The sequence below is a fragment of the Ictidomys tridecemlineatus genome, chromosome 5 (assembly GCF_052094955.1).
Source record: "Ictidomys tridecemlineatus isolate mIctTri1 chromosome 5, mIctTri1.hap1, whole genome shotgun sequence".
Classification (NCBI taxonomy): domain Eukaryota; kingdom Metazoa; phylum Chordata; class Mammalia; order Rodentia; family Sciuridae; genus Ictidomys; species Ictidomys tridecemlineatus.
The window spans coordinates 49267842-49292290 of NC_135481.1; the positions used below are offsets into that span (position 1 = coordinate 49267842).

The 24449-nt window shown below is 37.9% G+C and overlaps 1 protein-coding gene, 1 long non-coding RNA gene and 1 other non-coding gene across 7 annotated transcripts in view; 1 reads left to right on the forward strand and 2 right to left on the reverse strand.

Moving 5' to 3' along the window:
* The first annotated feature begins 1335 nt into the window (after positions 1-1335).
* The window catches only part of LOC144377783 (uncharacterized), an 87477-nt gene continuing 64363 nt past the window's right edge, over positions 1336-24449 (forward strand). Inside the window, exons 1-2 of the long non-coding RNA XR_013438873.1 lie at positions 1336-1411; positions 9421-9555. This is a non-coding gene — a long non-coding RNA (uncharacterized LOC144377783). The remainder of the gene's footprint in view (positions 1412-9420; positions 9556-24449) is intronic.
* Positions 5974-6174, reverse strand: LOC120887000 (small nucleolar RNA SNORA73 family). Its single transcript, XR_005730172.1, has one exon. It is a non-coding gene; the product is annotated as a small nucleolar RNA SNORA73 family (small nucleolar RNA).
* Positions 16472-24449, reverse strand: part of Fermt2 (FERM domain containing kindlin 2) — a 78781-nt gene continuing 70803 nt past the window's right edge. For 3 of the 5 annotated variants that reach the window (XM_021735067.3, XM_021735066.3, XM_078049917.1), the window contains 6 exons: positions 23149-23255; positions 22774-22995; positions 20074-20094; positions 19512-19636; positions 19057-19198; positions 16472-17724 (listed from right to left, as the gene is read on the reverse strand). In XM_021735067.3, coding sequence (XP_021590742.1) covers positions 17551-17724; positions 19057-19198; positions 19512-19636; positions 20074-20094; positions 22774-22995; positions 23149-23255 — 791 coding nt within the window. In that variant the 3' untranslated portion in view covers positions 16472-17550. The remainder of the gene's footprint in view (positions 17725-19056; positions 19199-19511; positions 19637-20073; positions 20095-22773; positions 22996-23148; positions 23256-24449) is intronic. The other 2 variants (XM_005337972.5, XM_013364108.4) reach the window with 1 other exon arrangement.

Here is a 24449-nt window from a genome sequence, read left to right on the forward strand (position 1 = left end):
CAGCCTCAGAAACTTAGTGGGACCCTCAAAACTTAAAATTCTGTCTCAATAAATAAATAAATAAATAAATAAAGACTGGCGATATATCTCAATGATAAAAGTTCCCTGGCTTCAATCTCCAATACATAAGTACATGAATAAATAAAAAATAATTAAATAAATAATTCACTGTTTCACCCTTTAAGTACATTAATATTTACTACTATCTCCAGAACTTTTCCATCATCCAAACTTTGTACCTGTTAAATACCAACCCACCATTTTTTTCCTCCTCCAGGGCTTGGCAACCACTATTCTCTCCCCACTTCCCCACTGGTATTAGGGATTGAACTCAGGAACACTTTACCACTGGACTATATTCCCAGTCCTTTTAAAATTTTTTTTTAAGAGAGAGTGAGAGAGAGAGAGAGAGAGAGAGAGAGAGAGAGAGAGAGAGAGAGAGAGAGAGAGAATTTTTTTAAATATTTATTTTTTAGTTTTCGGCGGACACAACATCTTTGCTTGTATGTGGTGCTGAGGATCGAACCCGGGCCGCACGCATGCCGGGCGAGCACGCTACCGCTTGAGCCACATCCCCAGCCCCATAAATTTTTTTTTTTTAATTTTAAAAATTCTGAGACAGGATCTCCCTAAATTGCTCAGGCTGAGATCCAACTTGAGCTCCTCCTGCCTCAGCCTCTCAAGTTACTAGGATCATAGGCTTGTGCTACCATATCTGATCCCTTATTCTACTTTAGGTCTCTCTGAATTTGACTACTATAGGTACCTCATATAAGTGGGATCATAGAATGTTTGTTCCTTTGTGATTGGATTATTTAACTTGGCATAATGTTTTGTGGCATATGTTATAAAACCTTAAACAGGAAAGAAATCCTTACATTGTCTGTATATGCCACATTTTGTTTTCCATCCATCTGACACTAGACACTTAGGTAGCTTCTGCATTTTGATGTTGTTCTTAACGCTGCTGTGCACAAAATGTATGAATATCTGCTTCAGTCCCTGCTTTCAGTTCTTTGGGGGAATATACCTATAAGTGGAATTGCCGATTCATTTGGTCTGTGTTGAAGCTTTAATTTTTTTTGAGGAAATACCATATTGTTTTTTATAGTGGCCACACCATTTTACATTGCCACCAGCAATGTGTGTGAGTGCCAATTTTTCTGCATCCTTGCCAACACAAATTTTCTTTTTCTTTTTTTCTGATATTAGCCATCCAAATAAGTATAAATCTTATCCCAGTGTGCTTTTGATACTGAAAGCTCAGTCCTTGTCCCTGATGCCTATCCATAAAAGGCCAAGGCTTTGAGAAAAAGGGACAAAGCAATTGCTTTGCTAGTAAGAGAGGGAATGTGTTCATGCCACGGAGGCTGCCATCTGACTGCTAGGGAGACCAGAAGACTTTAAACAGGTGAACACCAGGGCTATTTTTCCATAGTAGATATAATTAATGTTCAATTTTATCCTTAAAAGAGCTGTTTTCCTCTTTCTAGGTTTAGAGTTTCCTTGTTCAGGTGGGCAGTAAGCAGAAAGATGGATGACTCGGCTTAGGACAAAGAATGTTAATCTTGTTTTTTGCACAGTTAGGGAAGGGTGAGAAAAAGAAAGAAAAAAAAGTGTCAATTTTAAAATAAGCTGCCGGTGGTATAGCGGCAAGGTTTACATTTAAAACATAAAGTTGGTCCCTGTTACACGAAAGGGACCTCTGTTATAACAAATTTTGATTTGTATCTTCTTTTTTTTTTTTTTTTTTTTGGTATCAGGGATTAAGCCCAGAGCCACTTAACCACTCAGTCATAGCCACAACCCTCCCTACCTTTTATGTTTTATATTGTAACAAGGTCTCACTAAGTCCTCAGGGCCTCACTAAATTACTGAGGTTGATCTCAAACTTTCAATCCTCCTGTCTTAGCCTCTGGAGTTGCTAGAATTATTGGTGTGTGCCCACACCTGGCTTGATTGATATCACTACCGATTAGTGATGTTGAGCAGTTTTTCCTGTGCCTACTGACCATTTGTAATATTTTATGTGGAAAAAATGTTTATTCAAGTTCTTTACCCATTTTTAACTGAGTTGCATGGGATTATTTTTGTAGTTATAGGAGTTCTTTATATTCTGAATATTAATCCCATCTTATATATGATTTGCAAATATTTCCCCTTAGTTTATAGGTTGCCTTTTTATTCTGTTGCTAGTATCTTTTGATTTACAACATTTCAAGATTTTTAAAAAGTCCAATTTATCTTTTTTCTTTTGATGATATGTCCAAAAGTTCATTGCCAAACCAATATTATAAAGCTTTTCACCTGTTTTTCTAAGAGTTTTTAAGAATTATTTTATTTTTTATTTATTCATGTATTTTATTTTTATATGGTGCTAAGGATCTAACCCAGTGCCTCACACATGCTAGGCAAGTGCTCTGCCACTGAGCTACAACCCCAGCCCTCTTCTAAGAGTTTTAGAGTTTTAGCTTTTACATTTAAGTCTTTGGTCCATTTTGATTAATTTTTGTGTGTGGTGTAAGGGTCCAATTTCACTCTTTTGTATATGGATCTCCAGTTTTCCCAGCACCGTTTGTTGAAAAGATTGTCCTTCCTCTCATTGAATGATCTTGGCACTCCGTGGATCATTCAGTCTTATTTTACAATGAGAAAAGGAAACTAAGAATTATTTCTCATATTTTAGATTTACATTTCACTTTTTGGTAGGTTTTCAAAATCTGTGTATCTGCCCTAATTTTTCTTTTGCTATTTGCTCAAGAGTCGATGGAAGTAGGTGACTTTTCTTATTTTAGAGGCGGCAAGACCTGATCCTACAAAGAATACTGCCAGCCTGACGGCATGTGGATGGTGCTTGGGTTTGGAAATGGTTTGAGTGTGTCCTCCAAGGATTCATGCAAAAGGAGGTTTGGTCCTCATTGCTGTGATGTTGAAGTGCTGGGACCTTCAAGAGATGGAATGTAGAAGGAGGTTCCCAAGTCAGAAGGGGAACTAGTTCTTTTGGCACTCCAAGTTACTTCTTTTTCTCCTCCTCCTCCTCCTCCTTCTTATAGTTTTTTTTTTTTTAGTTGTTGATAGACCTTTATTTTATTTATTTATATATGGTACTAAGAATTGAACCCTGTGCCTCACACATGCTAGACAAGTGCTCTACCACTGCGCTACAAACCCAGCCCTCTGAGTTACTTATTGAGAGATGGTTGTTATAAATGAACAAGTATAGTCCTGTACCAGCCTCTTTGGCTCTCTCTGTGGCCATGTGTTCTCCCATCTCACAACATACCCCCACCATGTGATACCATCCACCATGAGGTCACCAGAATTGAGCTGATGCTGGTACCAAGCCCTTGAACCTGCAGAATTATGAGCTACATAAACCTCTTTTCTTTATAAAGTTACCAAGCCTCAGGTATTTCATTATAGTAATAGCCAACTGACTAATACACATGATTTGAGGAAACTCGGATCTCCCCAGATGTTCCTTGTTGCATACCCTACAGTCTTAACATTCCTTCCAAGGCTCATATTCCTTTAATTTAACAAAACTTTAGAATGCCAGGGATTTAGAATATATTTGTTACCTACATGCCAGTATGAATTCCTTTGCAACATTACTTTCCTCCCAGGTGATTAGCTGAGAAGAAGATTTTAACTTTGACTTTTTTTTTGAAGTGGGATCTTCCTTTGTTGCCCAGGATGGTTTCAAACTCATTGACTCAAATGATCCTCCTGCCTCAGTCTCCCTTTAACTTTAACTCTATTAGTGGTTGGGGAAAAATAAATACAGAGAAAGAAACTTGCTTTAGGGTCCAGGCCACATTCCAAGGAGGGCAGGCCTGGGTGTGGTGATATCTGGGCAGCCTGAGGCACTGAGCACCTGAGATGGACCAAGACTCAGAGGAGAAGTAAGTAGGAGAGTCTAAAGATAAATTTTGCCTACTTTACAGCTGTGTCAGGGAGAGGCCCCGGTAGTGAGTGAGGATGAATAATCCAGAGATGTGACCCTTTCAGGTCTATTTTTAGACTACTCTGCTTTTAGGCACCACCCCTCCCCGCCTCCTCACTGGGGATTAAATCCAGAAGTGCTTCAATGCTGAGCCACATCCCTGATCTCTTTTATTTTTTATTTTGAGACAGGGTCTTGCTAAGTTGTTGATGCATCCTCCTGCCTCAGCCTCCCAGGTTGCTTGACATTACAGGTGTGTGTCACCTTGCCCAGCGTGACATTGCTTTTAGGTGTTGTATGTCTTTTAAGGGAAAAATTTTTTTAAAAATACTGAAAAATCTCTAGCTAAAGGATCTTCTTTTTGTGACAGTTGCCTCTACCTCTATTTCATGCACATATACAATTCTGTCTCCTTATGTATCTGATTTGAGTTGATTGTACTTATTTAAATAGCATATATTGGGCTGGGGCTGTAGCTCCATGCAGAGCACTTGCCTAGCATGTGTGAGGCACTGTGTTTGGTCCCTAGCACCACAAAATAAATAAATAAAATAAAGACATGCTGTTCATCTTGTCTTCATTAATGACAAAAAAAATTTAAAAATAGCATATATTCAATAGATTAATTCATTGATGTTGGGATAAGTATGCTCTGGTGAATTCAGGATATTTTAATAATCCCATCTGTATCTTTCAAGAATTGGGATATCTTTTAAATTACTAAAGGATGATGTTTGTTTTGTTTTATTCTGAAAGCTTCTGTTTCTGACCATAGTCATATATACTAATTGTAGAAAAAAAAGTAGTTTTAAAATTTGGTTGTCCCTAAAGCCCCTTTTGCTCATGAAGGGATAGATGTTCCTGGATCACACTCAAAACTTACTTGTCATTAATGCCTCACTAATCATCCACTTGACCCGGGGGATTTAACCATTGATGGATGTTAGTCTCATAAGAAGCTTCAGCCACTGAAGCTATAAACCCTTCCTTTGTTCCCTTGGGAGGGTTTCCTCTTTTCTGATAGAGCTAAGCACGTCTCCCTTTGTGGTCTTTGCTCTGTTGCAAGACTAGACTTGTGACGCTAGAGTACACGATATCAGAAATCGCTCTTGCCCATGCTTTTCTCTTTAACAGATCACAGGACTGTTTTTAAGAAGCTAAAGAGAGAAGCTATCTCATGTTATCTTGGGCAAGCTGGGGTTTCCATTTTCTATTATCTTTCATTCAGCATCTACTTGTGTTTTTTATGTTGTTCAACATTCAGAGCCTCAAGGTTTGATTAATTTCAGCTGCCATCAGGTAGACTGTGTGGCCTTCCCATTAACACGATGCTTGAAAAAAAAATTAAATACTAAGCAAAAACATATTTAACCTTAGTATTGGATGCCTTGCCAGATTAGCTCATGTTTCCTTTATTTACATTTTAGGGATCATTTTCCCTGCTTGGAATTATTATTGTTATTTGAGGTAATCTCTAACCAAAATAATCCAGTAGCTAATAAGTTTTTGGGTAGGAAAGAAAGCACCTTCAATTTTGGAAAAGATATGTCTAATAATACTTTTTCTTTTAAAGATTCCATTAAATGAGATACCACACTTGAGGGTTGGCTAACTCGAATTGTTAAACAAATGATGAGGGCACTTTTCTCTTGAAGATTTTAGAATTTGTTCTTTGTCTTATACTTTTATTTCTTTCGCCATGGTACTGGGAATTGAACTCAGGACCTAATGCATACTAGGCAAGTTCTCTACCACTGAGCTATATCCCAGCCATGTCTTGTTCATTTTTATTGTTTGACTATAATATGCTCTGGTGAAGTTTTTTACTGGTCTTATAAGCCTCCTGTTCATTGCTATCCATATCTTTCCCAAGATTGGGGAATCTTTCTGCTCTTATATTATTGACTAGGTTTACTGTACCTAACTTTGTTTTCCTTGTCTTCAGGTATTATTTTATTTTTCTGAATGAAAATTTTAAAAAATTAGATTCTTGAATATCTTAATCTAATTAAAAATCTCAGCATACTAGACATTCACTCCGTGGTTTGTTATCTCAATCATTGTTCACAGGACTGAGCAGTTGTAGGAATAAGCAAGTGCAGACACAAAGCCCGTTTTTATCTCCACCATTGTGAAAGGGACTGTACATCATGGGACAGAACCCTGTTCTCTTCTGGGCCACTTAAACAGAGCCCAGGGAGAGTGACCTCCTGGGGTGTCCATGTTGGATGCTTCAGGTATTCCTAAAATGCAGAGATTTGTTTGTTTAGTGTTGTCCCATAGGGGTTTTTTTTTTGGTGGGGTTTTTTGGTACTGGGGATTGAACCCAGAGGGGCCAAACCACTGAGCCACATCCCCAGTTCTTTTTTATATTTTATTTAGGGACAGGGTCTCACTGAGACGCTTAGGGCCTAGCTAAATTTTTGAGGCTGGCTTTGAACTTGTGATCCTCCTGCCTCAGCCTCTTGGCCCTCTGGGATTACAGGTATGTACTACTATGCCCAGCCCATAGGTCTTGAATACTCTCTTCTTCCTCCCTCTTCTCTTCCTTTCTTCCTTCTTCCTTCCCTTCTCCCCCTAACTCTCTCTCTCTCTTATATTTCAGATATCCTTTCTTCTATTTGATCTAGTCTAGTGGCTTTTAAGGAATTTTAAAATTTGACTATTGAGCTCTTCTTTTCCAAGATTGCTGTTTCTTTTTAGACTCTCTCTTTGCTGAACTTCTCTCTCAGATCCTGCATTGCCTTAATTTTATATAACTATTATCTGTATTCCCTTGGCTCTCATTGAGATTTTTATAATCATACTTTTAAATTCTTTATCAGGCATTTTGTTCATTATGGGTTTCTTTGGAATCTGTTAGAGAATTGTTAAGTTTTTCTGAAGGTATCATATTACCTTTTTTCCCCCCAATATTTTATTCCCTGTTGAGATTGGCCAGATACCTCTATCACTTTTATGGGGTGACCTTCTTAGTAAGTAGCTTTCTCCTGATATATGTGTTGGGTATTAGCTGGGAACCACAGTGTCATCTCCCTATAGCTTCTTGGCTATGATGAATGCCTTTTGGCATAGTGTATGACATAGTGGAGTTGGACAAACCGAGTCTCTGGCCCATGAAAAAGTGAGGACATAGCAGTTAAGGCAGGTGTGGTGTAGGTAGTAGTGTGTGGGGTACTCACTGTGTGGGGACTTTTCCTACAATGGGACTGGTGGCCCGTATCATGAGAAGGGTGTTTCATGGGCACTGTTGATGCTAGCTCTGCTGTTAGCAAGGGCCTGTGGCAGTGGTGAGGGGCCTGAAGCACTTGGCTTTGGACCATACACGGGGAGTGGTGGTGGAGGGAACCACAGCCCCCCTGTGTGGCCCACACCCAGTCCTGACAGCAGTGCATTTTCAAACCACGTGCAGGGTGGGTGTGGTGGGAGCCACCTAGATGGAGCGGCAGTAGAAACCCTGGTGGCATTACTACTGGGAATGAGACCAAGACTAGAGCCAGTCAAGGTTCCTTTTAGGACCTCTTTTGGCTGCGTGTGCCCAGTGGTCGGGTTGCAACTCCCCTGATCCACACTCCTTTAGCTAAGTGTCTGCTGAGAGTGAGCGGAAGCTGGGTGCAATGGGGTAAAGTTGATCTGGCACCCTCTTGCTGAGCATAACCTGGGGTCGGGGGATGGCTGGAGCCACAGAGCTGCGCAAGGCTCCCTCAGCATGCCCTGTGGATGAGGCAGCAGAGAGAACCATGGTTCCCTCCCTGCCCTGTCAGTGACAGGCACCCGAACCAGGTGCAGTGGTGGGAACCACATGGGCACCTGCCTTCAGTCCTGGAACTTGCACAAGTTCCCAGGCAGCTGGCCATACCCTTATTCTCAGAGGGGAAACACCCAGTTTCCTGGTTTTCAAGGGTAGCACCCTCTATTCCCTTCCATGTGGCAACCCTCATTCCCAACAATGTCGGGTACCCAGCGGGCTTAGGTCACATTCTGCTGAGCCAAGTTGGGTTCACAAGGCAGTTACCCCTTAAACTAGTGCAGTGGAGTGTCAGAGATGGGAATATGAGGGGTTTCTGACCCTTACAGAAGCCCAAACTCAGACAATAGCTCACTTCTTAAGATACTTCCTGGGCACAGCACCCTGGGTGTTCCCTGGGAGATAATGTCAGATCCTTTTCCAAAACAAGGCTTTTTCATGACACTTAGATAAGTGGGCTGCCAGCCGGTGAGGATTGTGAAACTTGGAGTAGCTAGGACTCCAGCATCTGCACTGTGAAGCAGTTTGTTGGGACTCTGTTACCCTTACGCCTATGGAGGGGAGATTCCCATACCCAGCTGTAGAATCAAGGTTGGCAGCAGGTGCATGGATTTTTCTTTCTTTTACTATGCTCTTGTTCAAAATCTCTGAATCTTACAAGGTTTCAGTTTCTCTCTTGCTGATTTCTAGTGTTCTCTCATGTTCACTCACCTGGAAATGTGTCTATAAACTTGCTTCTTCAGTGCTTTGTGGAGGAGGAAATGGGTGTTGGGTGCCTCTAATCAACTATCTTGAATCTCAAAAAAATCATTAAAAAAAATCTTCTTAATTGGTTTTGGAAAATTCTTTTGTTTAATTCGAAGGTGACTGTCTTTGATATTTGGAGAATAAGCACGTTAGAGTCATGTAGAAGGTTTGGGTGAGAAGCAGTTAGGGGTTTGCAGTGGATTCAAGTTTAACTTGAGAATTTAACAACTTTGTCTCCATGAGACTGTCTTCTTCACACTCCTAACATGAAACACATAAAAGGATCTCACAGGCAGTCCTGAACATTTTTTCTTGTTTGTTTGGTTTTCAAATTTGAACTTCTTTGTTTTTTCTTTTGAGAGCACCTGACTCTGGGTTGTTTTGATTGGTCTAATATTTAAATTGGCTGTGTTTCCTAACTTCAAAACAGCTAGTAGTAGGGGAGGAGGCTAAGATTTTTGGATCTAAAAATAGCAGGAAAAAAGAAAAAAGAAAGGAAAAAAAAATCCACAGCTGGCTAATTAAAAAAAAAAACAAAAAACCAAGCACACAGCCATATCCAATCTCAGGTCTAGAATATAGTTCCCACTGTATGTTTCAAAAACTCCTTTTACACCCTGCCACACACTGCCAAAGGTGAATCCTTTTTTCTGCTGCTGGATTCTTTCTTTCCTTCATTCAAGAAGTTTGTTCTGAGCCCTTCTTTATGTCAGACACTGGCCTTGTAAGGATGAGCATGCCCTCCTAGCTCCCAGGCTGACAGTCCCTAGTGAACTGTGTGTACCTTGTAGGGACATTCTAGAGGGGCTCAGGGAGGGACTCTCCATGATGTCATGAGTGCAGGTGTCTCTGGTCACTTTTTAATTGCTTTAATAGTGCTGGTTATTGGTGTCATTTTTTTTTTTTTTAAGAGAACCAGTATAGAATTTTCCACAAAGACCTGGCTTTGAAGACTGATTTACGGCAATCATCTTTCCAGGTCCCTTCACAGAAGTTCCTCAGAGTACCACAACATGTCTTGTTTGGGAAGAGCAGAGTCAGGCCCATCTGCTCGGGGCCTGAGGTCTCTGGCATGTCGCAGAGAGGTTCCCACGCTGCCGCGCTCTTGCTGGAGGTCTGTGATTTCTTCCCTTCCCCTTTGTCCTCCCCTGAGGATGGGCTCACGTGCTCATGACTGTTTCTGGGCCATCATTCTCCTCATTATACATGTGGGGAGCATCTTTTAAAATGGAAGCTGGCCTTCCCCTGGGTCTTCTCCATGACTTCTTGTTTTGGGAAGCTCCAGGGGGCTCCTTTAGCTTGTACTTGGGTAAAATCATTTCTGTTGGTTTCTCATCTTTGTTCCTCCACTGCTTTTTAGATACGGAAGTCTTTAAACTAATTTATGTGAAAGCTGATGCTTCTCACGTACATATTATTTTCTGTTTCTTCGGGTTGATTTTGAGTGGTTTGTCTCCCTCACGTTCAGTTTTTCCCACCTGCACTTGGGAAATAGTTGACTAAATTTAGCTTCATTTGAATAACTCTGAGCATGTACCATACTACTCCACATGATTTTTTTGAGTATTTTAACCAGTTTCTTTTCTTTTTAAAATCTCAGAGAGATCATCTCAAATATTTGAGGCTCTGCCCTTTCCTGTGTCTGGGTTTGCATTTTTGTCATTTGGCCAGGACCTTCCTCCTTACCCTCCTGCTTGCATGCCCTGGGCTTCTCTCTGCTTCCTCCCAAGTCCTGCTGGTGCCGCCTTGATCAAGCAGTTTTCCTGTGTCTCTAGCCCTAGCATTCTCTTTGCCTTGTGACCACTTATCACCTCCATCGGCAACTCGATGTTAGTCATAAGCCATCATGTGACATGCATCAACCTTCTTGGGAACTGTCTTCCAAGAAGTCTTTTCATCTCTGGGCCTTACGTCACTTATATGATATTCTCTTCCTTCTGAGTACTCAACAGAATTAGATTCATTAAAAAGATCATAGGTGAGCTGGGGCTGCGTCTCAGAAGTGGAACACTTACCTCACTTGTGTGAGACCCTGGGTTTGATCCTCAGCACCACATAAAAATAAATAGGTGAAATAAAGATATTGTGTCCAACTATAACAAAAAAAAATATTAACAAAAAAAGATCATAGGTCCCTTGCTTTCTACTTCTCTACCTTTAGCTTTAGTTACCTACTTGGGGCTTTTCCTTTACAAGAAGAGTTTCTTACCTTTCTGAAAAAAAGAGTTCACCACACAGCTTTACATGCCTGACCAGTGTCTAGGCAGGCTGAGGAATGTATCCAAATGTCAATCTCTTGGAACAGGATGAACTGCCTGGCCTTTATGACTTGTGACCTTTTAAGCATAGCACCCAATTTACTAGGTACCAAACAATTAGTTATTATAAACCCCTTACCTCTTAAAAAACAGTTGCCTAATAGATTGCAAAAGACTATGTCCCAGGCTTTGATGGAATACATTTTTTTTTTAGTTCAGTTTCTCAGAGTATAAAAAAAGAGAAGGGTTTATAATCAAATCTTTTTTAAAAAAAAATTTATTTATTTATTTTTTAGGTGTAGATGGACACAACACAATGCCTTTATTTTTATGTGGTGCTGAGGATCGAACCTGGGTCCCGCCCGGGCTGAGGCGAGCGCTCTACTGCTGAGCCGCAATCCCAGCCCCTATAATCAAATCTTATAGGTTTATAAGTAACTTTGTTTCCAATTCATTTAGCTGGGTATAGTGGTGCATGCCTGTAATCCCAGTGGCTTGGGAGGCTGAGGAGGATTGCAAGTTCAAAGCCAGTCTCAGCAATTTAGTGAGGCAGGCATTAAGCAATTTAGAGAGATCCTGTCTCAAAATAAAAAAATGAAAGGGCTAGGGATGGATGTGGCTCAGTGGTTAAGTGCTGCTGGGTTCAATCCCTGGTATAAAGAAAACAAAACAAAACAACAAACATAATTTGGCCTCAGGCAGTTCTTGGGACTAGGGGGAACAAGTGTCGAATTCATGTTGTTTTGCCTAAACAAAAACCAGCCAAAAAGCTCTAGAATTTTTACATTCCACAGATTTGTTTTAACCAGTGAAGATTAAAGAAAACATCTGTCCAGTTCCCTCTTTAAAGATTTTCATTGGAAGAATTTGGGGCATGTGGAAGAGGTCAGGTTCACAGTGTTGACCTGTGGTTACAGTAGCAAAGTCTGGACAGAACATTGCAAGTAGCTTGGTTTTGGTTCTACCTTTCCTATCCTGTTGGCTTCAAGTTTGTAAAGCACTTTCAAATCATGAAAAGTGTAAGGTATTTTCTTAAGAATCGACATCATTTTCAGAATCCCCATTTCATAAAGTTAGGATTTATAGAAGGCTGGATCTCAAGTACAGGGACCCCTATGATAATCAATCCAGGCTGCAGAAAAAGGCATTAAGTAAATTCTTCGGTTTTTCAGCGACAGCTTGGGCACTTTCATAAGATTTTTGTTGATGTTTTCACAATTGTTTATAAGTAACAGGGCTGTGATTTGTATGCTGAGCAGAACTTTGACCTTAGAGTTTGTTTTTTAATAGAGCTAATGGATCTATTCTTGTCCAGTCCCTCTTCTGACATTACATTTAGAGGATAATGGTTCGGCCTATCAATATGAAACAAAGTCAACTGGACCACAAGGAGACCGAACCCCTGACCCTGGGCTCATTAGCTCAATTCTTAAACCAGGCCAGCAAGCCAGCCAACCAGTTCATGATTTACTGGGCAGCAGGGACCAGATTCATGTGCTAATCTCATCCAGGCCCAGGAAAGCACATTTAATGAGCAAAAGGGCTGCTGTCAAGCACAAGCCTTGCTTCTATTAACTACAGTGATTTTTACTGTCCCTGTTTCACAGTGTAGTTCAGAATCACCAACAGTTCACCTTTTTTTTTTTTAAAAAACATTTTAAAAATATTTTTTAGTTTTAGTTGGACACAACACCTTTATTTTATTTTATTTTAAATATTGTCTTAGTTATCAATGGACCTTTATTTTATTTATTTATATATGGTGCTGAGAATCAAACCCAGTGCCTCACACGTGCTAGGCAAGTGCTCTACCACTGAGCCCCAATTCCAGCCTCCAATAATTCATGTTTTAATAGTTTTACTCTACAATGAAAAATATTTACTACTTTAATTTTTTTAATGTTTAGAAATCCAGCATATTATAAAACTTTAATCATACTATTTGTCTCCTGTTTTGGGTTTAACATTCATTATGTTGAGATTTAGCCATATTGTTTTGTGTAGTGGAATTAATTTATTGCTATTTGATTCCTTTTTTCTTTTTCTTTTTTTTTGGAACAACACCTTTATTTCATTTGCTTATTTTTGTATGTGGTGCTGAGGATCGAACCCAGGATCTCGCACGTGCGAGGGGAGTGCTCTACCACTGAGCCATAACCCCAGCCCTAATTCCTTTTTTCTTTTTCAGCAGCACTGGGCTTTCTGCATGCTAAGCAACTACTCCACCATTGAGCTACATCACCAATTCTTAAGTTATTTTAGGACAGGCTCTTGCTAAACTGCTGAGGCCAACCTCAAACTTCAGATCCTTCTGTCTCAGCCTCCCAAGTAGCTGGATTTACAGACATGTGCCACTGCACCTGGTTTGATTCCATTTTTGGACCCAAATATAATCCATCATTCTACTGTTACAGACATTTGTTTCCAGGTTCTTTGTCTTCTAAGTAGTGTGCTCTGCGTACTCTTGTGCTTATGTCCTGCTGCACACAGGTAGGAACTTCTCCAGGGTATGTACATGTGAAATTGTAAACTTCATCTGTGATTTTACTCAATGATGTCAAAATGTTCCAGCTATACTCCCACGAACAATAAGTATTCCAATGACTCCACCAGACTAAATATTTACTAATATGGTAGGTGTGAAACTATATTTTAATTATATTTAAAATTTGTAGGGCTGGGAAAGTAGCTCAGTGGTAGAGTTTGTGTTTAACAGCCACAAGGCCCTGGGTTCAATCCCTGGCAGCACAGAAAAAAATATTTCCTTATTTCCAGAATATTAGTAAAGTTGATCAGTATTTTGTAAATTTACAGACCATTTCAAGTCTTCTCTTTGTGAAAATACCTAGTGTTTTATCCATTCTTATTTTAAAGTCTGGGTATTAATCCTCTGTCAGTTAGCTTCTCCCAATTTTGATTTGCCTTTCAAACTTTAAAATACATACCATTATATTTTTTCACTGTAATGTAATTGGTTTGTGCTTGTTGTATCTTAACACACAAAATCTTTGCCCAATATTATGTAAGTAACTCTGTAAGCTCTGTCATGTTTTAAAAGTTTTGTAATTTTGCTGTTCACAGTGAAGTCTTTAATCCATTTGGAATTGAACTGCTACATACCTATATGAATAGGCAATGGTCCGGATCCTTTTATTTCATACATATAACATACAGCACCATTCATTGGGAAACCCTTCTGTTGTGTGGCTTGTCTAGTTTGCATTGTCTCTGGAGTCTCTTAGACTCTGGTTAATGTTTATCTCTCTAGCACGATTCCTGGCCCTGTGCTTTCCTATTTTCTGAATGTTCTAAGAGCTAACTGAATTTGTAGTGAGGCGAGAAAGATAGAAACAAGGTTGTTTAGATATTTTGATTAGTAAACCTGAGAGTTAACGCATCCTTTGAATTTCACTTGGTCATAAAGTTCACAAAATTTAGAGATGAGAATTTTATGCTTGTGTTTTCTTTACTGTGCAGTATCTACAAGCTATATTAATACAGACATGATTTTAAATCTGTTTGGTTGTGCTGTTTTTAATCAAAAATTTAATTAACATTGAACCTGGACCACTTCCCTGAACAGTAAATGGATAATGCCTGGCTGGTGAAGCCACACGAGACTATAATTAGATCTCATGAAATAATGGTCTCAAATTATTTTAAGTGCTTGTAATTTTTAGCTGTCTGCAGGACCATGCACAGCCATCAAAGGGGAAACGCAACTGGGAATGTGTGTGCTGGAAACCATTTACTAAGGGTACAGGGAATTTTAATGTACACATTCAGCCTGGGAAACTTTGTCTTGTTTATTAAATAAAGCAGAGAAAACAAGAGTGGAATCAGCACAGTGGGAAATAAGGTCACCAGATAAGGCTTTTGGGCTGCACTGTTTCCTGTTCTGGGTAGCCCTGCAATCCACTGAGAACTGCATTCCCCTCACCCAGATTGTAATTTCCCATTTCCTGTCACTTGTCTCTACCTCCTCCCCGCAGTCTAGAGCTATCAAGCCAAGGCAGTTCAAACAGATAAAGACACAGTTAATTTGTTGAAGAGCACAGAGCTCTCCAGTAAACAGCTTCTTCCTGTATATGACTAGGTAGCGAGGACTGAGACGTATCAACAGAATAAAAATGAGATCAATTTGTCCTTGTACCCTACTAGACTATACTTATACAACAGGTCAACTCGTCCTTGATTTTCTTCTGCAAGTATATGGCGTCACAGAGAAGGGATACCTACAGTAGCCACAAGTGTTTTGGAGGTGATGACCTTTTTCCATCAGTGGTTACAATTACAGAATAAAGCAGCATAAATGGTAGCTGCTCAGGGGGAGGCATTCAGTTTCAGTGATGATCTTGTCTCAGGATGTGTTTCAGAAAGGTCCTTTCTCTTACTTTTTCTAAATTATCAAAGTAGTGAAGGCATTACCATGTTTTAAGTGGTCAGTAAAAACAGCTGCAACCCTTGTCAGGCTTAATGAGAGGGGGCAGAAATTGTTATGAAACACATAGGATAAAGATGTATTCCAGAGGATAAGAAGAAGCTGAATAAAAAAATACCCTCACATTTTACTGAGAAGTTATTATATTCAAGGTAGCCCAGTACTGAGGACTTTTAAATACTTTTTGACCCTATGTGTTATTCTTCCAGATAAATTAAGATTAAGGAACCCAGGCTGGTAATCATCACAAATTGCTAATAAAGAACACAGGAAAGAACAAATACAGTCTGAAAAAAGTAGTCTACCCAATCTTTTGTTTTGTGACCTATGTAAGAATGCAGAGTCAAGAAATCCAACTGAGTTCTCTTTTACAGTAAAAGTTCACATCTCCAGTTCCCTGACTTTTGAAGTTCAAGGTTGTACTGAGTTGAGATTACTGATTAACTACATCAGGGGCTTTCAGGTCTCTAACCTGCTGATTTAAGAGAAACAGGGTTGGAAGGGAGCTTGGTTGGCATCCTGTCCCCAGTACCTTCATGTCCACATGAACTTGACTCACAAAGAGCAGAAACCTCAAGCCAGGTCTCTGGAGGCCTCAGCAGTGTCCCCCCACCCCAACCTTCTCCATTTCTTGTTATTTCTGTAAAGAGGCCACTGCCCACAGGATTCCTCAGGACAAATCCTCAGGAGAAATTAATGGCTACTCATTAATTATGGCTGGCAATTGGAAAAGAGAATTTTTGGCCCTAAGCAAACTTGAAAGTAAGGAAGAATCTTGAGCTCTAAAGTTTTAAAAATGCTAGACAGACATTTGGACAGGTGAAGACCTAAATGCCCAGGAAGCGCAGCCAGCAGGCACAGCACAAAGAACTGACTTGGATGATACTGACAGCAATGACAAGAGAAGGATGCAAGGCTGCATAAAGGAAAAATCAACAGGTATTAGCCTGATTAGAAACAAGGGGTAATGGAGAAAGTCCAGGATTGAAATTTCAGGGAGTAAATTATTCACAACTTTTTTTTTTTTTAAAGACCAAGAATTATTTTGCTGTTCAAAGCAAATTCTGCTTGAGTAAACTTCTGTTTGTAACTACATTTCTAACAATTTAGATATTCTACATTAATTTTTCAGTATTAGGAAAAATGGGGGATTTTCAATGTAAGTGCAAGACTTTACCTTAGGATAAAGCATCTATATCTTGTGACACTTTGGAACACTAGTCAGTTTTCTCACAACATAAGATGTAGGCAAAGCTTTTCCAAAGGCAAAGGTTCACCTCTACAAAGTTAATGTTATATAAACATTAAAAGAAAAGTACTACAAAAAGAAATATTAAATAAAAGGTTTTGCTTTTATTTAAAATAAGATGCATTTATACAGTCTTTAAACCATGGATTATTGGACAATACTGGTAATCCACCCCTCCCTGGCACCCTTTTGAGCTATGTGACCTAGGAATTTTCTGACTAGCACCAATGCAGATTGTAACAGCGCAACAGACTAGAACGTTGCCTAGTCCAGGCATAAGAGTTAAGGACATTGTGGCAAATCATGACCATAAATGAAGTCATTCTTAATTTAGCAGATATTAAAACTGCATATTAATTATCTTTTAAAAGCATTTAACTAATGCAAGGATGCTACATTTAAGCCATTTCTAGTTGTGAAGTTTTTTAAAAAAACTGTACAATTTTATAAAATTTGTGTTTGTACATTAGTTACACAAAATTTATACTTCATAGACCTTTACTTCATATTGTAATGCAAAAATTGCATATTTTAGGCAGATAGTGAATATGCTGGTGCATACTATAAGAGTAATACAATATGGTGTAAAAATAAAAACACAAGACAATATACACACATGCTTATTCAAGGACAAAAACAAAGCGTAACAGACTAACAGCATTTTCCTTCAAGGTCAAATAATGACATTATTAAATATCAGGCATTTTTTGTATGCCTGATTTTATATTTGGGGAGGGGGATTAAATGGCTACTGGAAGGTTATTTTAAAACATTAAATCAAATTAAAATACATTAAAATACATGCATTAAACATGATAAATAGACTTCATATAGGTTAAGCCCTGCATAACTTTAGAGTAGATGGCTTATTTCTTACAATTTGGCTTGCTTAAATCACTGATGGTTTATTTCTGATTTGCCCACTATTTCACTTTCGTAAGGAATGTGTGCCATATTCAATAGTCCATTTATTGTATCATTTTAGCAGATTACTAGTCGTGCTTGTTAGTGCACATATTAATCAGTCTGGTAAGGCAAAAAAGTTTTTCATGATAAAATGATAAATTTCAAGCTTACTTTATCAAGCAGCATATAACAAACAACAGCTTTTAAAGTTAAATATTGTTATGGCCATGGAGTTTCATTATATAGTATTTCTATTCACACCCAACCACTAGTAAGTTTGTAGAACATCTCTTCATCTAAACTCTCATTCTGGTCTTTTGCACGTGTTGAGAGAAATATGTAGCCACCAATAAATTCATGAACCACTTTGCAATCTACTTCAGTACAAATGAAGGACAATCGGACTTCATCTGCAAACTCTACGGTGACCTAAAACAAAGACAGAGAACTATCAGTTCCAGGAAAACTCCATGTGGCTGGGTCCTGTGAAGCTACTGTGCTGTTTAAGGCCTGCCCTAATCATAAAACATGTCAATCCTCAAATAATTACTCTTCTAAAACACTAAAGTAATAATGCCTTTAAGCTGAAAGAATAAGGAAAGTTTGCTATCCTCCCCCACCCCCATCCTTTTAGTTTTCAAGTTCTGAAGAGGAAGACTGAACACAAGGGTTTTAGGTCATTAAGTTCCCAAGTGGTCTCTGGTGATTCAATTCTGTCTCGAAGTCCTGGGAGAAAATCTACTTCCTGTGTTTTATTTAATATTTGCTTTAATATTAACCTTTAGGTATCTTGTTTAAATATTTCAGAAATGAGTTTTATTAAGTGACAGGAACTGATACAACATATCCAATCTGAGTCTAAACCAAATGACTTTTTAGTAAATGATTCTGTTTATTTTATGTTTTTGGTACCAGGGATTGAATTCAGGGCCAATCCAACCACTGAGCAACAACCCCAGCCCTATTTTATATGTTATTTAGACACAGGATTTAGCACCTCGCCATTGCTGAGGGTGCCTTTGAATTCCCAATCCTCTGCCTCAGCCTTCCAAGCCATTGTGCCTGGCCTCTTTATTTTAAATAATAAGGTTAGCAGCAACATAATATATAGTGGTACATGTGCCAGGCTTTAGACCCCCAAACTGTATTAGGTTGAATACTGAATCTGTTTTTTACTGTTTGTGGTCATGAACAATGGTGGCCCTTTGGCCTCTAAATTTGAGTGGCCTCATTTGTAAAGTACAGACATCCCATCTACCTTAGAAGGCTGTGATGAGGTTTAGAGACAGGATATAGATATTAAACATCTATTATTCCTGGCACAAAGGAGGCATTCAATATATAGTGATGCTATTCTAAGTGGAAGGGACTTATTCACTGTAGAAAGACAACCCTAAAAAAGATCAAGCAATATTCTAAGCAAATTGTTATATCTTTAGAATTTTAGTTATGAAACTGGCAAGTTTAAGTGAGAAATAAGTAACTAACCATGGTCTGTACTTTAAGAAATAATGATAAAAATATTCAGTACTTATGAGGCCTGTTTAACTTACTAGATTTTATCATAAAGACTATATATTTAGGTAGCACTGTTGTTAGTTTACCTTTTTTTAAAAATTTTTTTTAAGTTGCAGATGGATACAATACCTTTATTTTATTTATTTATTTATTTTTATGTGGTGCTGAGGATCAAACCCAGTGCCTCACATGTACTAGGAAAGCGCTCTACCACTGAGTTACAATTGCAGCCCCACTATTTACCATTTTGATCTCCCAGTTAACATTCCACTGCTTCATGTTGCTGAAGCGCCATGTTTTAATGGCATCTCCTGTGCTGGCATCCATCCTAATTAATCTGTTGTATGCAATTCCAATAAGCTCTTCTTTCTTGCCCCCTTGGAACCTGCAGCATTGAAAAAACCAAACATTTAAAAACGTGCATATGTGGGAGAACATATAGGTCTGTTTTTCTTCCAGACAAGTTCTCTCTAACCCTAAATAAAAATGCTATTCTTGTATGAATAAAAACAGAAATATAATCATTCTGAGTTTATAATGAAAAAGTTAAAAATACAGCAAATACATCCGAACAGTCCTTAAATTTTACTGTAGAACAGGTTAATGTGACTGTTAGATGTTTAGCTTCTAATTACAGGAAGCAGAGGAAGTGAAAATGCAGATTAAGGTTTATAGAGGTACTTAGTAGGACCACTGACCTTGCAATGAAGTGTGTGATGCCAAATTCAGGTAATGACTGCCAAGCTTGAATGAATCTCATCTTAGCTTCAATCAGACTCATCTGGGCTACGTTCTGATGGGCCTCCAAAATTCTTGCTGTTATCTAAATATGATTAAATATCATCTTTACCATTGGACATTTTTCTTTCATGGCAGAATTATGATTGAAAGACTGAATTTTGTATCCCACCACAAAATCATATATTGTAAGAGTTGAAAATAGAAAATATCTGAAGTTACATTTGGGAATTTTAATAAAGTAATATATTAAATATTTCTAAACTAAAAGATATTCTTAATTTTAGTTCTCATGTATCATAAGGGAAAAAAATACTATTAGTACATAATTGCCAAACTTGAGACCCACATTCTATTATTAAACAGTATACTCATATGTGTGTGTATGTGTATGTATATATATATACACACACACACATACATATGTATATATATATATATATATATATATACACACACACACACAAAGAGTTAATAAATTTATTTCTTCCTCTTTTTTTTTTGTAAATATGAAGAACTTACCAAATCTCTTACATAGCCTGGCTGTAGATGGCAATGCGAAGAAAGAAAAAGGAAGCGAAAAGAAAAAAAAGAGGCAATCAGAAAAAATGGCAATGAAGCAAAGAAAAAGTTGCGGTAACCTGCAAACCAAAATTCCAGCCAAAAACCATGCGAAAAATTACTTTAGGTGGAAACCAAGCAAAGTAAATGCAAGAATGAAAATAAACACAAGGAAGCAGCAATTACTTTCCATTCAAAATACTGAGAAACACTCCCATTTCAGAATGTTAAATGTTATGAAAATTAAGGGTAGAAATTTGTAGGAAGAAAATAAAAAGTACAAATACCTCTTTTCTTGCCTCAAATACCAGCTCTTACTGGTTAGGGTAAAACTAATTATTTTAGTAGTAAAATAAAAATTAATACTCAAAAAGCTTTTAGTTCTCTCATAATTAGTCAAATATGATACATGCACTGCTTTTCAGAAGTTGAAGACATGAAATAGTGCAGTGCCCATACTGTCTATTTACACAAGAAAAGCAAACTCCTTAATTACCATTTGTTTTTTGCATCCTTTTTCCTGGAAGTAAAAATAAAGAGATGCCATATACTACACTAGGAATTGTGGCCATAATATTAGCCCAGTTCAATTTGGACTAACAAAGAAAAACACACAGGACAATTCTTCCCTTTAAAATTAAAAAAAAAAAAATCCAAGAGCAAGTTGAGTTAACTTTATATATGTATAATTTGGGGACACTGAAAGTAGCTCAGTTTTAATATGACAAAGGTTAAATTGACCAGCCCAATAGGCAAATCATGTTTATGCCATGGTAGCATTAATGACTGCAGCTGCGGACTCCAGAACACCACTAGATTCAGTTTAACGATTAAGCATTATGCCTGATGAGCAGCACAGTGCCTGAGAAAGAGTAGCAGCTAGACTTCTATCAGATTTCCTATGTGCCAGGGTAGTCAAGCATGGAGCCTTCTGGAAACACCTGTAAGTCTAGTTAGAGAAAGGATTTAAGATTGCATTTGATTTGATGTCAGCACGGAAAACCAGAGATCAGGAAAGATCCTTAACCATAGATACACTGCCCTCCTGTCAGTTAAAAGAGAGCAAAACATTTCTTGTCCTCAAGAGAACATATGATTAGTTCAGAGCTCAGGGGTGAAAACTATTATTTCCTGTTATCTGACACTGAAATGATAACATTGCTAAGATTTGAAATCATTCAGAGCCTTTGAAGGCAAATGAATTCACTAATTTTAGAAACAAGTTTCCTTACCAATAATTCTTAAATGAAATAACTAAGAATAAAACATGAAATTACTACTTCCTTCATTTTCCCTTTTTAACTTAATAATCTACATTCCATAGAGTTCCCCAGGGTAGCATTTCCTCCATTCCTCACTACTCCCACAGCCTATGACTATGAGATAAACAATTTCCATGTAGCTTAAACAACCCCTAAAACTTAAACCAAATACTTTGTGATTAAAACTCCTGAACATTTATAGCTAAATGCCAGACCCATATAATAAACATTAAATTTAAAGTTAAGAAATTAAGTGTCTGAGTATTTAATAGGGACTTTTCATTATGTTTTAAAATATTCCTCAACAAAGATAAAAGTAAAACTAAATAAAAGTGCAATATTTATTCTAAAGATTTTCTCTGCTCCCCCACCCAAACTGAAGCTTTTTCCTTTTATGGCCTGGTGTCTGGTGTGGAGAATAGCAGGGGCTATCCCAAGTGAAATTCCCCTGTGAAGGGCTTGTCGTGTTGCAGTGACGAACCATTTTCCCAAATAGCAAACCTTTTATGGTATTAATTTCCAGGAAAGAAATTAACAGATTAAAAACAGTAAATTTTAATTACAATTTAGAAAACTTTGTAACCTTGTGCGAAATCTCAGGTTCTAACTGTTAAAATTAAGTCAATGTTGGTGTGTAGACTATTTCTACCCTTATAAAGTTAATTTCAAGGCTGAAAAAATCTATTTCAACAGCAAGAATACGTTTTAAAGATTGTACTGTGAAATGCCGTCTGCTTTGTAATAATTATATAAATTAATAAAACTAAATGGATTAAGGAACATAAAGCATAGATGGTTTTTAATTCCCTAAAAGAATATCCTGTTAATAAAGTAATTTCCTCAGGCTGTTTAGAATAAATATGCAATCAACTATTCTACCTTGTTGTCTGTCCTGTTAAAATGTGTTTTTAATGATAAATTAAAATAAAGTCTACATTTTTTCCTATTTTATATCATTACTATTATTATTTTCTTTTGGTACCAGGAATTGAACCCAGGGATGCTTAACCAATAATCCACACCCTCAGCCCATTTTTAAATTTTGAGATAGGGTGTCACTAAATTACTTAGGGCCTAAGTTGCTGAGGCTGATTCTGAACTTGCAATCCTCCTGCCTCAGCCTCTCAAACTGCTGGGATTACAGGCATGCGCCTATCTGTATATTTTATATTCTAACTAGCTGATATGACATTTTTTATACTTTTTAGCTGTAGTTGGACACAATATTTTTTTGTGGTGTTGATTTTGATTGAACCTACGCACGTGCTAGGCGAATGCTCTACCGTTGAGCCACAACCCCAAGACTAATGACTCTTATTTGATAGAAGAAACAAAATTTAAATGATATGTACAAAATAATAAAATATCAGAAAGCAACAGATTAAATATAATGAGATACCTGTTTGTTCTTATATTTTTTTAGATACCGTGGGGACACCAAACATTCAGGATTTATATCAGTTGTAATCTGCTCTGGTATTAATTGAGGATCTGGGTTTAAATGCTGCATCTTCAGAAAGGAAAGAATATTCTGAACTTCTAAGTTGTAAGAACTGTCCGCCATGGTCTTGCCTTTGGAGGCTAATCTGCAGGCTGCCATCCAGTGTGCATACTGTTTTTCCTATTGGAAAAAAAAAAAATACATTGAAGTATGAAATCACATGGTGATGTAGATATCATATGGTGGGTCTTCTGAGGATAAAATGTAAGGATGATTGCTCAACTCACTTAGAATTTACAGAATATAAGGTTTACTTTCAACTGGGAAACTCACATTGTCACAACGAAGCCAGATTTCATTCATGCCCTCTGCGACTGGAATCAGAAGTTTAATGTTAAATTTTTGGCCGGAAATGTTTACATCTGGGGTAACTTCACATCCTGTAATTAAAAAATGTAATTATAAATGTGCTTAAATTTACTTTTAAGAAATCTCAAACCAACATGATAGCTTCATTTTGTGGGTTTTTAACATACTGGATTTTTGTCACCCTTTAGGAATTGATCTGCATATACCTATATATGTGGGAAGTTGATATGAAAGTAACTTTGGTATTAAGAATGACACTTTATAGACTAGTCTCCAGAAATACATGAATTTATGGGTTATTTAAGAATCTAAGTAATCAACACCTTCAAGCATGAGTGGGGGGCTTTTTGCAAGAGAATGATGTAATGTGAAGGCTCTCTATGGTCTACTCAAATTGTCTGTGCTTAGTTTATGCCACCCGTGATGCCCTAAGATTCCTTGCTGGCCGTACTGGAGCAATTGCTCTTTTCACAGAGTACAAGGAATTAAACACCAGTATATTCAGAAAGAAGAAATGTTAAAAATGTAATTTCTTGGCCTCCACACAAATATTTAAAGTGTTAAATAAAAGAAATAGAATACCTCTGTGTCTTATGCATCAAGTCAAATTACTTAGGAATCGTTTTTGTAAAAGGAGCCTTTTACAAAATATTCCTCAACAAATACTGATACTTTTATTTAGAGAAGCACATTACTTTATATATGATAAAATATGTACATGCAAAACGTATCCAAAAGAGATGGGCTGGACCCCTGGGAAAAACTGGTCTTCCAAGGGAGATGCAACCTTTGTTAATAATCAAGCAGCTGGAAACTTCCTAGGAGGCTGCTTATAGCTATTTACTCTAGAAAAATGCCTCACTCCTTGCTACATTCAGTATCGCCAACTCTAACTCTCAGCTTGGAATTCAAGGCTGACTGGCGTCTAAATCTCATTGGGAATGAGTTTCAAAACTATTTTTCTAGCCTTTGTTGTAAGGGAATAGAAAGTAAGAGGAGTGAGGAATAGAGACGAGCCAGTCAATTGCATATTCCACCAGGTATGAAGCGGGTAGGATGTGCTGTGTGAGCTTATGGGAGAGTAGCACTCCGAGGACACAGCTTCTCAGAGGAAGTGGCATCTGACCTGGAAGTGAGCCATGAGACTCTTTAGTGAATAATATCACTCTTTAGTGAATAATATCATCAACAATTTGCAAAATGAGTCGAAGACTGCAGAGAAATCAGTGAGCAGCAGCAGGATGCCTTCCACCTGTACAAGAACC